Source organism: Delphinapterus leucas, chromosome 20 (assembly GCF_059928025.1).
Source record: "Delphinapterus leucas isolate spDelLeu-1000000601 "Yukka" chromosome 20, BTC_Dleu_Yukka2, whole genome shotgun sequence".
Taxonomy (NCBI): domain Eukaryota; kingdom Metazoa; phylum Chordata; class Mammalia; order Artiodactyla; family Monodontidae; genus Delphinapterus; species Delphinapterus leucas.
The window spans coordinates 11,056,188-11,073,905 of record NC_143148.1 but is presented as its reverse complement, the minus strand read 5'-3'; the positions used below and the strand labels follow the sequence as shown (position 1 = coordinate 11,073,905).

Sequence of the window (17,718 nt, the reverse complement as noted above, 5' to 3'; positions counted from 1 at the left end):
CACGGGGGGCGGGGCAGCGGCTCTTGTTCCTCTCGGGGATGCTGGGAAATGTAGTCCAGGAGCTCCGCGTAGTCGGAGGTATTTCCGCTTCAGGAGGTTGCGATTGCGGCCTTCGGCTCTCTCTGGGAGGTGAGTGATCTTTGGGAGCCTGCGATTTCTTTTAACTTTTCTGATCTGGTCCTGGGATCAGCCGGGCTCGGTCCTCGGTCACAGGGCAGAAAAGCCTTGACCTGCGGCAGAGGGCGGGGTGGAGGGGCGGGGGCGGCCGCTTGCCTTCCCCTCGCCCGATTCTCTGCGTTTGCGGCGGTTCGCAAGTCCTCGGATGGTAGGCGGACAGAAATCGGCAGTTTGTCTCCCGGGCTCCTTGCCGTCCAACCCGCCTCCCCCCAGTACCTTCCTTCCACACGCTCTGTTACTTCCTAGCGACATAAGGTTGGATGAGAATTTAATCTTTCTGTGCCTTGGTTTCCTTTTCTGTAAAAAGGGATATTACGAGTACCTGCATTATACAAGATAAATGTTTCGGACAGATCAGGCGTGTGGCAAGGTGTCAGCTGTTAACGATATGATAATCAGAAAAGCTTCGCTTTCGGTGGAAACTCCTCGAAGTGCCACTGGCACTTCTTTCTGATCCCTGCCGGAAAGGAGGCTGTGCCTGGACGACTTCTGACCCGTTTTTAAAGAAAAAGTGGGTCACCCACAGATACCCGCTGTAGTTTTCTCAGGACCACAAAATCGTTGTGTCTCCCAGCCTCCTTTCCTTCTCCTGCCCTGGTGCCTGAAAAGGGGGGGCTGTAGAAAAGAGAGGAGTGAGCCCAGGGCTTCTGGTAGCAGAGCCCCACCGTGGCAGGACTTAGAATCTTCCTTTTCTGTTCCAGTGGTAGAAGGTATTTTATTCATTAGTAAATATTTCTGCTACAAAAGCGTTCAGTTACTGTTAAATAATTATGAAAATATGTAGATCGTGTACAAGGCATGAGTGGTAATCAAAATAGTTAAACATTGAGTCCTAAGTCTCATCCTAAGGGCTTTATAAAAATTAGTGCATTTAACCTTCACAAGGCCCTATGAAGTGAATACTTTTATTACCTCTATTTTACAGATGAGAAAATGGAGATAGAGCATAAGTTACTTAAGAGCAGTGGGATTTGAGTCTAGGGCTTGCGTTCCTTATATCCTTGGATATCCTTGGTCCCCTAGTTTAAAATCCCAAAACTGGAATTAGGAAACAAAATAGAAAAACAGTCTATCGAAATATTCAACCATAGGAAACTGGCTGCAGAGGAGGCATTTGGCATCAAATTGTGGAGGTAGGTTGGAATTTTATTGTAGAGGATTTGAAAGCAGGGTTAGTGAGTTTGGGTGTCTTCGTAAGAATTTGAGGGCTTCCCTGGTGGTGCAGTGGTTACGAATCCGCCTACCAATGCAGAGGACATGGGTTTGAGCCCTGGTCCGGGAGGATCCCACATGCTGTGGAGCAACTAAGCCCATGCGCCACGACTACTGAGCCTGCGCTTTGGAGCCCGCGAGCCACAACTACTGAGCCCGCGTGCCTAGAGCCCATGCTGTGCAACAGGAGAAGCCACCACAATGAGAAGCCCGCACACCGCAATGGAGAGTAGCCCCAGCTCGCCGCAACTAGAGAAAGCCCACGCACAGCAACAAAGACCCAACGCAGCCAAAAATAAAATAAATAATAAAAGTAAATACATTTTAAAAAATTGAAAGCATTCTCATTTAATCTTATTTTAAATATTCATAGTTTATATTCCAATTATAGAAGAAATGCACATTCATTGTAGAGAATTCAGAAAATGTAGAGATATGATGTAATGAAAAACATTAAGAAATACCAATATAGATGTATATGTTGTAACGTATAGGATATGTATGACATATATAGGACATAGACATATAAGATATAGATGATTATTAACATTTCAGTGCATTTCTGTTTGTCAGTTTTTCAGTGTGTATTTATGTTATACAAAATTGTTTATCAGATTATTCATATCCTTAACTCTTTTTTTGTAAATTTATTTTATTTATTTATTTTTGGCTGTGTTGGGTCTTCGTTGCTGTGCACAGTCTTTCTCTAGTTGCGGTTCGCGGGCTTCCCATTGCGGTGGTTTCTCTTATTGTAGAGCATGGGCTCTAGGCGCACGGGCTTCAGTAGTTGTTGCGCACAGGCTCAGTAGTTGTGGCTCGTGGGCTCTAGAGCGCAGACTCAGTAGTTGTGGCTCACGGGCTTAGTTTCTCCGTGACATGTGCGATCTTCGCGGACCAGGGCTTGAACCCGTGTCCCCTGCCTTGGCAGGCAGATTCTTAACCACTGCCACCAGGGAAGCCCCATATCCTTAACTCTTAATTCTGGAAATTTCCAGACAACCCAAAGTATAATATCAATATAATGAATTCCTGTGTAACAGTCACCCTGCTTCAGTCCTTACTAACCTTGTTGCATCTCCCTCTCCCCATGCACACATTTTTCCCATTGAGTATTTTAAAGCAAACCCAGATGTTGAGTTAGTAGGACTTAAAAATTAATTATAATAAGTTGTTTATATACGAAGACCAAGGGAGGGGAGATTGTATTAGTTTGCTAAGGCTGCTGGAATAAACTATTACAGCCTGAATGGCTTAAACAATAGAAATTAATTTTCTTACAGTTCTGGAGCTGGGAGTCCAAGATCAAGGTATCAGCAGGTTTCGTTTCTTCTGAGGCCTCTCTCCTTGGCTTGTAGATGGCTGCCTTCTTGCTGTGTCCTCCCGGTCTTTCCTTTGTGTGTGTGTGCGTGCCCCTGCTGTCCCTGTTTGTGTCCAAATTTCCTCTTAGAAGGACACCAGTCAGATTGATTTAGGGCCCACCCTAATGACCTCATTTTAACTTAGTCACCTCTTTAAATGCCCATCTCCAAATACAATCACATTCTGAGGTCCTGGAGATTAGGACTTTAACTTATGAGTTTGGGGCTGGGGGGTGGGTCACAATTTAGCCCATAACAGGTATTAACAGCAACTCTAAGATTTTCACACATGGCAACTAGGAGAATGTTATTTATATGAGAAAGTTAGAAAGAGTTGCAGTTATGGAAGGAAAATGATGAATTTCCTTTGCTCCTTTGGAGTTGCACTTGCCACAGAGCATGTAACTCTCAGTTTCATCTCTCTCTCTTGTTAGGCTACAGGGTCCTCTGATTCATGGATCTGGTCATATTCTTCTCGGAGTGCCCAGCACGGGGTCGGCAGAGAGGAGTTGTTCAGTAAGTGTGATTCATGCAGCTGCCCAAAAGGGCTGCAGCCTGTGATTAGAGAACAAAAATAGAACGACAGTCTATAACCATATGCCTTGTCTGATACCTCACTTACTTCTGGGGAGATGTAGAATCCACCAACTTTTCCGGAGCTTTCAAAAGTTAATGTATGATCATGCCTAGTATCGTCATGCTCTAAAACAAATTTCCTAGAAAACAAATGAATTCTTTTAAAAAATTGAAGTATAGTCGATTTACAGTGTCATGTTAGTTTCAGGTGTACAGCACAGTGATTCAGTTATACATGTGTGTATATATACATTTAAAAAGAATCCATCTTTTTTTTTTCTTTTTTTAATTGAAGTATAGTTGGTATACAATGTTGTGTTAGTTTCTGGTGTACAGCAAGGTTAATCAGTTATACATATATGTATATATTCTTTTTCATATTCTTTTCCATTATAGGTTATTACTAGAAACTGAGTATAGTCCCCTGAGCTGTACAGTAGGTCCTTGTTGGTGATATATTTTATACATAGTAGCATGAATATATTTATCCCAAACTCCTAATTTTCCCCCCCCTTCCCCTTTGGTAACCATAAGTTTGTTTTCCAATCGATGTTAATGTTCAATTTTTTTGTTTAATATGCAGGGAATCAGCAACCCACCTCCACAGATTCTGATTTAATTAGTTTTAGATAAGGTCTGAGCTTTTTTTTTTTTAATAAATTTATTTATTTATTTATTTTTGGCTGTGTTGGGTCTTCGTTGCTGCGCGCGGGCTTTCTCTAGTTGCGGCAAACGGGGGCTACTCTTTATTGCGGTGCATGGGCTTCTCATTGCGGTGGCTTCTCGTGTTGTGCAGCACGGGCTCTAGGCATGCAGGCTCAGTAGTTGTGGCACACGGGTTTAGTTTCTCCTTGGCATGTGGGATCTTCCTGGACCAGGGCTCGAACCCGTGTACCCTGTATTGGCAGGTGGATTCTTAACCACTGCTCCACCAGGGAAGTCCCAAGAGGGCTGTTTTTGACTGATGCTACTCAAATTGTGATCCAGGGACCAACAGTATCATCACCTGGCATCTCAGTAATTATATTTTGAATGAATGATTCGGGAGATAAATCACGAGGCCCTGATCTACATGGTGCGTCTTTCAGTTCTTCGTTCCAGCAGTCATTCTGTGAATCTTTGTTGAGTTCCTGGCAAGCGCCTGCAGCAGCGTCCTAACTGTCGGGGACACAGCAAGAAACAAAACTCCCTGTGGGACAGATGTGATGAATATAAATGAGCAAAATACCTAGTAGGATGTTAAAGAGTGATACGTGCTAAAAAGAAAAGAATTAAGCAGGGATGGGGTGCGTCAGAAGTGTTGGGATGTCATTAGGAGATTGAAATTCTCTGTAGGGAGGAACTGTCTGAGGAGGTGACATTCAAATAAAGAAGGACGTGATTCTTGGTGTGGCCCTGGTAACAGTCTCTCTGGCCCCAGCCCCTTCCCCCTCAGATCTCCCATTTGCTGGGAGAGTGATCTGTTTCCAACACCAAAGGAATCTTCTGACTCTCCCTTCCTTTGCTGCTTTCCTGCTGACTTGCCGATAAACTGGGACGCCCGTCATTATGGTTTGAATCCTGCCTTCCTGCCCAGCTTTTTCTGCCTCTTGTTTGTGTTCACTTACAGTCGTAACATTTGTTCTCTTGAGGTTTTTCAGAGATTCTGCTTCTCTCTGGCTAATAGAACTCAGTCATTCTCCAGGGCTCAGATCAAGCCACATTGATGTAGAACCTGCTCCAAACAAGTGTGGTCCCCAAGGCCCATAACTTGTGCTTCTAAAGTACCCAGTTCACTACCCTGGTACTTAGCAATGTGCAGGGTGATTGCTGGTTTCCTAATCACTAGACTGTGAACTTGAGTAGTCGTATCTTTTAGTCTGATTTCCATAAATGTTCATTGAATTAATACACTTATTTTTTAATGAAGAGTTAACAAGTTATCCTGTCTAGTGCTAATCATGCAGGCAATTAAATAGTTGTCATTCTCAGTGTTTTGATGGATACACTCTGTGGATTTTGTAACAGGAGTCTCTTTAGACATTGACTTTGAAGGGTGGGAAGCACCTTCCTAAGGCAGTATTAAAAATCCAGAGGCCCTTTTCCTTCCAAAGATGACCTTGATCTTGCAAATATTGTGGAAGACCTAGAAGAAAAACTTGGAAATAAAACCCCTGCTCTCCCAATCCTCCCAAGTGGGAGCAGCCTCAGAATTTTGCCTCTCAAAGAGACCTTTGACCAACAAGCCTAGTCTTTTTATGTGCCTCTGCTGGAATGAACCTGTTTGGGGGGGGCTCATGTGTCAGGACACTGACTGCTGTGTGATCACTGTGTTACAGGCACTGCTTTAGGTGCTTGGGATGTAAAGCTGAGTTACTATTAATCCCCAAACAGACAGTGATTTACTGATTATCCCCTTTCCACAGAGGTAGCGGAAAGATCTCCCTGTAAAGCACTTCTTACTGAGCAGAAGTCACTGGACAAATATAGAGTCAGAACAAGGTGAATTACAAATCCTGAAAGGATATCTCTTCTAAGATTGGAAAGTTTTACACTGCCCTTTTCCGTACAGGGTTCTTCTATCTGGAGTAGGACTAGCTAATAATAATAAACTAATAAGTAATTAATGAACCAATAATTAACTGATACTGATCTCTTAAGCTGGATCTCTTACTCTCAATTTGCACACTCCCCAGAATCAATCATACTCTGACAGCTACGAGAACTTGTATTAGGGCCACTGTGTGTGGTTGGGCAGGTCGTTCACTGCACCAGGGCTCTTGGTTGAAGGCATAAGTGGCGTCTGGAATCCTGCCCACGTCTGCTCATCAAGCCGTGTGCGGTTGCAGCCACCCCAAGGAAGAGCTTCCTTGACTATTTCATGTAAAGCAGCCCTAGTGAATGTTTAAGCTGCCAGATACTGTTCCACATGTTTTATGGAGAGTCACTTAGACTGACTAACCTTCCTATGTATTATTATAATTATATTACTATATTATACATAATTATATTATATGAATATATTATCTATATAATAAATAATTTTAATATATTGTATTACAATTATATAATTATAATAATTATTGTTATTATTATAACCATCCCTAATTTATAGATCAGACCTTGGGTCTAAGTAGTAACAAGTTGGAGGTGGCAGGATTCAAATACCGGGGGTCTGATTCCAGAGCCTACACCCTTCCCAACCCTGTTCTCATCTCCTTCAAGCAGATCATCTGGCTTCAGAGTTCTCTCCCTGTTTCTATGTCAGTCTTTTATCCCTAGCTGTCAAGCTCTCGTTTCTCTTTGCATGAGACCTCAGACTCCCATCTGTTTATTTTTTTCTTTAGAAGCAGCAGAGAGACAAGACCTAGAAGACTGGCTTCTTTGTGAGAGCTGGATTCAGGTTCCGCCCCTGCCCCTTGACCTCACCAAGCCTCAGCTTCCTCATCTGTTACGTGAGAACAACAGCCATCATCGTCATCATTTATTGAGAACTTGGTAAAATGCCAGGTACAATGCCAAGGGCGTTTAGCTCATTCATCCACCACAGTAACCCTAGGACTGACCTTTTTTTTTTTTCTCTCCTTGTTATAGTTGAGGAGAGGCACAGAGGTGGAGGTGATCAGACTGGAGTCACACGGCTAGTACACCCCTAGCTTCTTCACAGGTATGTGGGAGGTACCTTAGTGGAACAATGCGTGCCAAGTGCTTCTCAAGGTCCCTAACACATACTTAGTGCTTATGTAATGTTAAACATTGCTGTTTTTGTTGTTTTCATCATTACTATGATTAGCTTGTTCATTTAAGTGGCATGTTGACTAACTGTTAAATCACAGGATTCTATTCATTTTTCTTCATCTCCATGATGATAGTGTTTTTAAGGCCCTACTGTTAACAAAGTCAAATTGTCAAGGTCTGGGGCTACCCTGGTGGCGCAGTGGTTGAGAGTCCGCCTGCCAATGCAGGGGACACAGGTTCGTGCCCCGGTCCAGGAAGATCCCATCCGTGGCTGGGCCCGTGAGCCATGGCCGCTGAGCCTGCGCATACGGAGCCTGTGCTCCGCAACGGGAGAGGCCACAACAGTGAGAGGCCCGCGTACCGCAAAAAAAAAAAAAAAATTGTCAAGGTCTTACATCTTTGAAAAAGCTGTCATCCACAATATCAGATTCATAGAGAAAGTAGAATAGTGGTTACTCGGGACCGAGAGGAAGGGGAATGGAGAGTTAGTGTTTAATAGGTACAGAGTTTCAGTTTGGGATGGTGAAAAAGTTGTGGAGATGGTTAGTGGTGATGATTCACAACAATATGAACGCACCTAACGAGCTCTACACCTAAAAAATGGTTGAAATGGAAAATTTTATGTGATGTGTATTTTACACAGGAAAAAAAAATCAATGTAATCTTAAATATTACTGCAAAGGCATCAAATTGAATATGACAAACCAAGAGAGAATAACAGATATTGCAGAGGTTAAAGGTGATTTTCATACAACAAAGCAACAGCCTTTTAAGGCTCCATTAAAGCTATTGGTGAGGACAAGTTTTATGTTACTGAATATTACCTGCTTTCTGCTGCTACTGAGAAATAAGGTGCCCTGAAAGTGTTCTTTGAACTTTCTACCTACTTATTTAATTCTTACAACAATCCTATGAGATAGCTGTTGTTAATCCCTCTATTTTTACAGATGGGAGAATTGAAGCACAGAGATAATAATAATTTGTCTAAGATTTCACAGCTAATATGTCACAGTTTCATGAACCTAGACATTTGGCCCCAGAAATTACTCTCTTAACCTGGGTACTTTACTCTCAATTTCCGCCCTCCCCAGAATCAGAATCATACCCTGAGAGCTACACGAACTTGTATGAGGGCCTGTGTGTGGTTGGGTGGCTCGTTCACTGCCCAGGGGCTCTTGGCTGAAGGGGTGAGTAGCATCTGGAATCCAGCCCAGGCTTTGCTCATCAGGCCACCCTGAGGAAGCGGCACTGTTGCTGCTTCACAGTAAGCAGCCATATGGGTCAGTGACACCCTTGGCCAGACTCTGATGGCTTTTTTCTCCTTCCCCCATTGTGCCTGCCCAAGACTCAGCGCTTCCCCAGAAGGAGGAGGACAAAATGACCAAGCTCAAGGTGAGTTGGGCCTGCCCTTCTAGGTGTTAACTTGTCACCTCATTTCTCAGTGATAAGACACATCCTATTTCTCTTTCTTGGGAAAGATTAAAGAGAACAGTAGGCATTTGGAAAACTCTTCCCAAGAAGAGGGCCGAATGATCCCTACTTTTTATTTTTGTTTGATTTATTTTTGTTGTTTTATCACCTTTTGTAATTTCACAAATAAGAGTAGAACAGAAAAAGTCAATTGCAACTAAAAAAATCTCTCACGTTATTACTGTTTCCCTTACAAAACAACATTTTCCCATGTTCTTTTCCTCATATGCGTTCATAACTGTATATTTGTAATTCCTGTAGCATAAACTTCTCAAATTATACCTTTTCTAATTGATATTATATATCCCACACCTTTAATGGCAACATCATATTCCCTTGAATTTGTGTGCATTGTGTGTGTGTCTCATAACTTTTCCCCATTCATGGACATTTAGGTAGTTTAGAATTTTTATCATTTTTAAGAACACTGAAGGGGCTTCCCTGGTGGCACAGTGGTAAAGAATCCACCTGCCAGTGCAGGGGACATGGGTTTGATCCCTGGTCTGGGAAGATCCCACATGCCGTGGAGCAACTAAGCCCATGCACCGCAACTACTGAGCCTGTGCTCTACAGCCCGTGAGTCTCAACTGCTGAGCCTGCATACCAAAACTACTGAACCCCGTGTGCCTAGAGTCTGTGCTCCGCAATAAGAAGCCATCGCCATGAGAAGCCCGTGCACTGCAACAAAGAGTAGTCCCTGCTCGCCGCAACTAGAGAAAGCCTGTACGCAGCAATGAAGACCCAACACAGCCAAAAAGAAATAAAAATAACTTTTAAAAACAAAACAAAACACTGTAATAACAGTTTTCCTAATACAACCAATTTCCTCAAAAGGGAATTTGGAAGAATTTGCTATTCTTTGGTCTTAATGTTCTAGGTACTCTAAATTGACAAAGTACATTTGCTATGCAGTACCTCGGGTATTTTGTATGTAGAATATTCCAGAATGGCAGAGTGCACCAGGATCTAACTAACACTTCACACAGAGAAAATATTATTAGATATTTTCATGTAAGAAAGCTAGATTGTTTCTTACCCATGTCTGAATCATATCATGTGCATGTTTTATTTATTGATTTATATTTTTTATTCACATATTAATGAATTTTTTCAAAGTACTAATGTACTTAATTTTAAAAGTACAAAAAGACCTGTACAGAGACTTTTCATTTCTTAACTGCATTTAGTCTCAGACCAACCTTATGAGGCCAAACTTGGTCTCCTCTGCATTTTAATGACAAAGAAACAGGATTGTAGAATTTCAGAAAACTGCTCAAGTTCACATAGGAAACCAAACATGCACCTGATCCAAAAAAGACTCCTAGGATTTTTACTTGGATAAAGAGAGTGAGACAAGGGAAAAGAATTCTCCACCTGGGACTTAGCCTATTCTGTGGGGTGCCTAGTTGTCCTGGTGGGTGGAAGACTCCATAGATGATACTGTCCCTACCATAGATCACTCTCGGTGGCCCCTTCTTCTCCATGACCTCTGTTGCTCATATAAGGCACTGGATGTGCAGGGCTCTGGCACTGAACACAGTCTTTGTACGAAAAATTTTAAAAATGCTGTATACGAGTGATTCTTAATTATGGGCGATCTTACCCTCAGGTAACATCTGGAAACATTTTTAGTGTCACAGCTTGGGAGTGCTACTGATATCTAGTGTGTAGAAGCCAGGGATGCTGCTAAACATCCTACAGTGAACTCAGCAGCCCCCTGCCCCACCCCCAACAAAGAGTCATCTGTCCTCAAATGTCAGGAGTGCCAAGGATGAGAAAGCATGCTGTACCCAAAGCTGTACAAGAACAATAGAAGAATGTGGGTAAAAATATTTATAATACACACCCTAAAAAAAAAAAGCTTAAAACCTCTAATAGGAATTTTACAGAATCCTAAGATAAAACCCCAATTGGAGTATGAGCAAAGAACATTAACAGGCAAGGTTCTGAAGAAAAAAATGAAGATAGCTAGTAAATATGTGAAAATATGATGAGCTTATTACTTATCAAATAAGTACAGATAATCCAAATAAGTTGTTTTTTACTGATAAAATTGCCTAGGATTTAAAAATATGGTTATATTCAATGTGTATGGTTTAGAGAATCAGGGATACTTATATACTCTTGGAGGAGGATAAAATAAGGGAAAAGTTGAAAAGAAAATCTGCTGTTGTACATAATTATTTTGAAGCTGCCTATTCTTTGACATTGCAGTTTTCACTCTTTGGAACTTATTCTAAGAAAATAATTGGATGGGAAGCAAAAATCTATGTAAAAAGTTGTTCTTCTCCGCATTTATTGTGAAAAGAAGAAAATCTAAAACATAAATGCGTTATGGGGAATGTTTATGTTACGGTAAAATTGACTCTGGTCTCTCAGAATCTGGAACCACTTCGTACACATCGTCCCCACTTTCCTCAGTGCTGCCCTTTCATCAGGGGACCTGCATTGCAAGGTTCAGGTGGAGTGTGTTTGATGTCTTAGGAGGTGGTGACCTTCAAGGACGTGGCCGTGGTCTTCACGGAGGAGGAGCTGGGGCTGCTGGACTCTGCCCAGAAGAAGCTGTACCAGGAAGTGATGCTGGAGAACTTCCAGAACCTGGTCTCAGTGGGTGAGGAAGGGCACTCTGGGACAGAACATCGCATCAGCCCCTGTGGTATTTATTTACATGTCCTTGAATGGGCAGGGCTTTGGAGCTCTTGAACTGGTTTCCGGTTTTCTAATCAGCATGAGACTCAGAGATGGCGTTTTCTAGTCTTTCTCCCCAGGCCAAAGTGTGTTTGTAAACGAACTGTTAATTGACCACGTGACTGCTGTATGTTTTCTGGCTTTTCAAATTGTGGTCGTCTCCAGTTAGTAGGTCATGACACTCTTTAGGGAATCGTAATAAAATAGGGTAGAAGATACCAGAGCCCTTGGCAATAACTGCATGTTGCAGTAAAAACTGTGGCCCATTGCCAAGAATAGTGTGAGAAATGGTGAAAAGGGTGCGATGAAAATAATGTTTTCCCATAATTTATGCTTATGTCTACCTATCCTCGGTTTTTGCATAAAATGTATTTCCTCCCATGGGTCATAATTAAAAGAGTTTGGAAAACACTGATTTTGATGTCCTGAAGACAGTGCAGTGGGAACCACAATTTCTCTTAATTTGGGCATCTAACATATTGATTTTAAATGTTTTTCCTTGCCTTTTTTGCAGGGCATCAATCATTCACACCAGATGTAATATCCCAGTCAAAGAGAGAAGAAAAGCTTTGGATGATAAAGATAGCAACCCAGAGCCGTCGCTCCTTGGGTGAGAGCCATGTGACCCTGAGTCTGTCCTGCTTCTTGTTGCCTCCACAGCTGTGACTCTGGTCCAAGTCAGCACCTAGACTGTGGATTACTGCCTCAGTCTTTGTAATTCTCTCTCTTCTGCTTTGCTCATTCACAGTTAATTCTCCACTCAGAGTGACTCTTTTAAATTCAAATCTTGTCATTTCTCTGCTCAGAACCTCTTGTAGCTTCTTACTGATTCAGAATAAAATCCCATCATTGAAAGTGGCTTATGATATCCCATATGCCCACCAGTTTTTGCCATGATTTTTTTTTTTTGGCCACACCGTGTGGCTTGTGAGATCTTAGTTCCCTGATCAGGGCTCGAGCCTGGGCCCTTGGCAGTGAGAGTGTGGTGTCATAACCACTGGACCGCCAGGGAATTCCTTGATTTTGTGATCATCACGATTTTCTCATCAGTAACATCCACGTAGGTTAGCCCTGCATCTAGTGAAGCCTTTCAGCTTCCCAACAACATGGCTGTTTCCACTTTCTTTCCTGCTATGGGTAACTTACTTGAAAACCTCTTTTACTTTTGTACCATGGCTCTAACTCTCACAGAGATGTCAAACTGGGATTTATTTATCCATTCAACATGTACTTATTGAACACTGACTGTATCAGACAGGGTTCTGGGAGTGGTGATAAACCAGTGAATAATACAAAATGCTTGTCCTCATGGGTATCACATTGAAGTGGGAGATGACATAAAATGAAAAAGATCAAGGATGTATGTAGTATGTCAGATAGGAATATGTGCTGTGTAAAAACAAAACAGGGTAAGGCAAATGGAGATTGCCAGGTGCGTAGAGTGGATAGGGAGAATTTACTATATGATATTGTATGGTAAAAGATGACTCACAGGGGCTTCCCTGGTGGCACAGTGGTTGAGAGTCCGCCTGCCGATGCAGGGGACACAGGTTCGTGCCCCAGTCCAGGAAGATCCCACATGCCGCTGAGCGGCTGAGCCCGTGAGCCATGGCCGCTGAGCCTGCGCATCCGGAGCCTGTGCTCCACAACGAGAGAGGCCACAACAGTGAGAGGCCCGCGTATTGCAAAAAAAAAAAGAGGCCTCACAGATAAGGTGTTATTTGAAAAGACACCTGAAAAGAAGTTAGTAGCAAGCTATATGGCTAATCAGTGGAATAGAGTTCCAAGGAGAACGTAACTCTTCCGGTCCAATGTTGATTTCGAGACTCTGTATTATGCCCTATTTATTTCCTCCTCGCAACTTCTTGCTCTATTATAAAAGATAACCTTCTAATTTTTCACTTTTTTTTTTTACCCCTGGTGGTTGTAGGAACTTTACTGTTATGAGGTTTTAGAATAATGTATGTTATTACAGTAACATACTAATTCCAAAACCTGGCTTTGATTTTTTTTCCAGCTAACCCTTTCAGTGTTGTGAAGAACTGGCTCTGTGGCCAGGGAAAGTAAAGTTTACAGCCCATTTGTAAGGATATTTCCCAGGAGGAGGCAAAGAACCACTCTCTGCTTATAGTCTGAACTTTAGGGCCTTAGGTGATAAGGTATTTCTCCCAGACATGTATCTTTCCAACTTATTTATTGCCTCAAAGTCTCCTTCCATTGGAGTAAACTTCCATTAAAATAAAGCAGAGGTTTTTCAACATTGCCTGGGGACATCCTCTGATAATCTGTCTAAGGGTCTTACTAGACATTTTGAGTATTTTGGTCAGATGTGCATGCAGTAGGCAGAATTATGTGGAAGCTGTTTATTAGCCACCTGCTACAGCAAAGAAGATAAGGCTTTGAGTAAGGTACAGCTTTGTCTTTGTAAACATTCCCTAGGAGGTATTTTTCTTGCTCTGTAGCCATCATATTTCTAATTTATATCTCACCTACGAAACTTACTATGATTCTAAATGGATTCCACTAATGTGTAGTGAATGACAGCCTGGTGGGCCGCCTTTTGGTGTCTGGAGGCATGTAAATCAGAGAACATGATACATGATGTTAAAGAAAAACAGAAGCTTTTTGAGGTTCAGTAAAGCCTTAGGGTGTGGGCCTAAGTTTATAACCTTGACATCTCTGAGCAAAGCATTCACATGCCCCATCTCTAAATTCTATTTATCCATTTAGGAGACAAGAATCTAAATGGCATGGAGACTCTTCAGAAAGTTGGATTAAGGTATCTGCCACATGAAGAGCTTTTCTGCTCACAAATATGGCAACAGGTTACAAAGGAATTAACCAGGTGTCAAGATTCCATGGGAAATATTCAAGGAACTGGCTCTCAGATGGAAAAACAAGGTGGCACACTCAGTAAAGATGAGGAGTTTGGTAAAGACTTCAATCAGACTTCACATCTTCAAGTTCACCGCAGAGACCACACTGGAGAAAAACCCTACAAAGGGGTAGAGTGTGAGAAAGGTTTCATACGGGACTCTCACCTTCAAATGAACCAGACAGCCCACGTAGGAGAGAAGCCCTACAAGTGTGAAAAATGTGAAAACGCCTTCCGTCGGCTTTCAAGTCTTCAAGCCCATCAGAGAGTCCACAGTAGAACAAGATTGAACAAATATGATATGTCATGTAAGAGTTTCAGTCAGAGGTCATATCTTCGTCATCATCAGAGGGTCCCCACTGGAGAGGATCCACACAGATTTGAGGAGTGTGGGAGGAATGTCGGGAAAAGCTCACATTGTCAAGCTCCTCCCATAGCCCACACATTGGAGAAACCCTATAAATGTGAGGAGTGTGGACTGGGCTTCAGTCAGCGCTCCTATCTTCACATCCATCAGAGAGCCCACACAGGAAAGAAACCTTATAAATGTGAAGAGTGTGGGAAGGGCTTCAGTTGGCGTTCACGCCTACAGGCTCATCAGCGAATCCACACTGGGGAGAAACCCTACAAATGTGAGGCATGTGGCAAGGGCTTTAGTTACAGCTCACACCTGAACATCCACTGTAGAATCCACACAGGCGAGAAACCCTTTAAGTGTGAGGAGTGTGGGAAAGGCTTCAGTGTGGGTTCCCATCTCCAAGCCCATCAGATAAGTCACACGGGAGAGAAACCATACAAATGTGAGGAGTGTGGCAAGGGCTTCTGTCGGGCCTCAAATCTTCTGGACCATCAGAGAGGCCATAGTGGTGAGAAACCATATCAGTGCGATGCATGTGGAAAGGGCTTTAGTCGTAGCTCAGATTTTAACATTCATTTTAGAGTCCATACAGGAGAAAAACCCTATAAGTGCGAGGAGTGTGGGAAAGGTTTCAGTCAGGCCTCAAATCTTCTGGCCCATCAAAGAGGCCACACTGGAGAAAAACCATACAAATGTGGTACATGTGGGAAGGGCTTCAGCCGGAGTTCAGATCTTAATGTTCATTGTCGAATCCACACGGGAGAGAAACCCTATAAATGTGAGAAGTGTGGGAAGGCCTTCAGTCAGTTCTCAAGCCTTCAAGTGCATCAAAGAGTCCATACCGGAGAGAAACCATACCAGTGTGCAGAGTGTGGTAAAGGCTTCAGTGTGGGCTCACAGCTTCAGGCCCATCAGAGGTGTCACACTGGAGAGAAACCGTACCAGTGTGAGGAGTGTGGGAAGGGCTTCTGTCGGGCCTCAAATTTTCTGGCTCACCGTGGAGTCCACACAGGAGAGAAACCATACCGATGCGATGTGTGCAGTAAGCGCTTCAGACAGAGATCATACCTTCAAGCCCACCAGAGGGTCCACACTGGAGAGAAACCATATAAGTGTGAGGAATGTGGTAAGGTCTTCAGTTGGAGCTCATACCTTCAAGCCCATCAGAGAGTCCACACTGGGGAAAAACCATACAAATGTGAGGAGTGTGGGAAAGGCTTCAGTTGGAGCTCAAGTCTTATAATTCATCAGCGAGTCCATGCTGGGGATGAGGGTGACAAGGACTGTCCCTCATCAGAGAATACGTACAGCAAAGAAGCTCTATAAAATTACATGGTTTAATACCTCAAATGGGTGCTGAAATAGTCCTGCCGTAGAAGACAAAACATCTGTTTGATAAAAGAGTATTTCTGCCAGAGCTCGACATGTCTGTGTGGTTGGGCGACCACACGGCAGAGAAGCCTCATAAGAGTGGAGACATAAGCACTTCATTCAGAGCCTTGACATTTAGCAGATATGACAGAGAAGAGAGGCTTAAGAAGGATGAGCCTGAGCTGAAGGTAACCAAAAGTACTAAGACGGAAATGCCCAAATCTCTTCCACCAGAATAGAAGCTCTCGGAGGGCTGGGACTTTGTTGACGGCCAAGTCCACTCTGCCTCTTCAGCGCCGAACACACTGCAGGTCTCCAGTAATGTTAAATGAGTAAAAGGGAGAACAGTCACTTTTGAAATTTTCTTTCAGTTCCTCTCTAAAAATTTCTATTAAATTGTAGAAGGAGGAATTCTCCAAGGCTTGGAGGGTTAAATAAGACACTTGGGTTCATTTCCCCAACCCTGCAGGTCCTGTGAACTAGTGCTTATCAAGCTCAAGGTTGTAACCCAGTAGTGGGTCCAGAAGTCAGTTCACCAGGTTGTGGCCAGCACTTTTCTATGCTAACAGTTCTTTATGGAGATGTGATTCGCATGCAGCCACATGCATAAATAAGTTTACAGCTTCATGAATTTTGACAAATGTATCTACTTGTGTAATCATCACCAAGATCAATATATACCATATTTCTATTAAACCAGAATGTTTCCTTGTCATTCCCACCTCCAGGGGCAACAAGTATTATGATTTCTATACCATGTATTAATTAGGCCTGTCTGTTCTTGAGCTTCCTGTGTGTTTGGTATGTACTCTTTATGTCTGGATTCTTTTCATCAAATATATGATCATCCTAGGTTCACAGAAGGCAATTGACAGAACTCAGTATCCATGATAAAAATTCTTCAGTGAGATAAGAGGCATCTATGAAGATCCTATATGCTCATGTTCTTCTTTTATTATTAAGGAATAATTTATATACAGTAAAATCGACTGGTGGATCATTCTGTGTTTTGGCAAATGCTTACTATCATATTACATCACCACAATCAAGATATTTAACAGTTCCACCAGCCCCGGCTTTCTACTCTTTTTTTTTTCATACCTTTATTTTATTTATTTATTTTTCGCTGTATTGGGTCTTCATTGCGTTGCGCGGGCTTCTCATTGCAGTGGTGTCTCTTGTTGCAGAGCATAGGTTCTAGTCGCGTGGGCTTCAGTAGCTGTGGCTTGTGGGCTCACTAGTTGTGGCTCATGGGCTCTAAGAGTTCGCATGCCACAACTAAGGAGCTGGCGAGCTACAATTAAGGAGCACTCAAGCAGCAACTAAGGAGCCCACATGCCACAACTATGAAGCCGGCGAGCTGCCACTAAGGAGCCTGCAAGCTGCAACTAAGACCCGACACAACCAAATAAATAAATAAATATTTTTTAAAAACTCTGTTGGGGAAGGATAGAAGGTTTGGCAGAGAGCTTTCTTGTAGCCTATAGAATAGCCTTTTGTGGGGGGGTCATGGGTCCTCACTTCTCAATGGGTCTCACTCTATTACCTGCCTTAGAACTGAGTGCCAGTCTGGCACACACTGTGCCAGAATCTTTTCAGTTCTCTTAGATTAGGTGAGTGGAGAGGTGTCATTAATTGGGAAAGGGAGTTCTGTCTGGGTATTTTAGAGAGACTAGAAAGAGGAGGGGATGGGTCCCTTAATTGCATTTTGACAGGCTGTCTTGGGACCTATAGGTTGAAAGTTCAGGGTAAATAAGGCAGTGTGTAAAAGAGCCATTTGGAAGCCACTATCCATTTTGTAATTTTAATAGGGCATCCTTCAGTAGATCATTGTTTATCTGTAGATGATAGGACAAATGAAAATTGCAAGTGTTGCTTTCTTGTAAGGTCTGTGCCTAAACTGAATGAGCACGGAA

General features: G+C 42.8%; 1 protein-coding gene across 13 annotated transcripts; it reads left to right on the top strand.

Annotated features, from left to right (window-relative positions):
* Nucleotides 1–18: 18 nt before the first annotated feature.
* On the top strand, nucleotides 19–16,802 carry ZNF45 (zinc finger protein 45). 13 transcript variants are annotated; one of them, XM_022585459.2, is made up of 9 exons: nucleotides 19–129; nucleotides 3,182–3,263; nucleotides 6,650–6,812; nucleotides 6,897–6,969; nucleotides 8,132–8,227; nucleotides 8,386–8,432; nucleotides 10,995–11,166; nucleotides 11,713–11,808; nucleotides 13,929–16,802. In XM_022585459.2, exons 6-9 carry the CDS (start codon nucleotides 8,418–8,420, stop codon nucleotides 15,755–15,757), a joined length of 2,112 nt encoding a protein of 703 aa, XP_022441167.1. In that variant the 5' UTR covers nucleotides 19–129; nucleotides 3,182–3,263; nucleotides 6,650–6,812; nucleotides 6,897–6,969; nucleotides 8,132–8,227; nucleotides 8,386–8,417; the 3' UTR covers nucleotides 15,758–16,802. The 13 variants fall into 13 exon arrangements, with proteins under 13 accessions (XP_022441167.1, XP_022441169.1, XP_022441168.1 ...); XM_022585461.2 differs by lacking the exon at nucleotides 8,132–8,227 and having other exon boundaries at nucleotides 6,650–6,800; XM_022585460.2 differs by having other exon boundaries at nucleotides 6,650–6,800; nucleotides 8,132–8,432.
* Nucleotides 16,803–17,718: the final 916 nt, after the last annotated feature.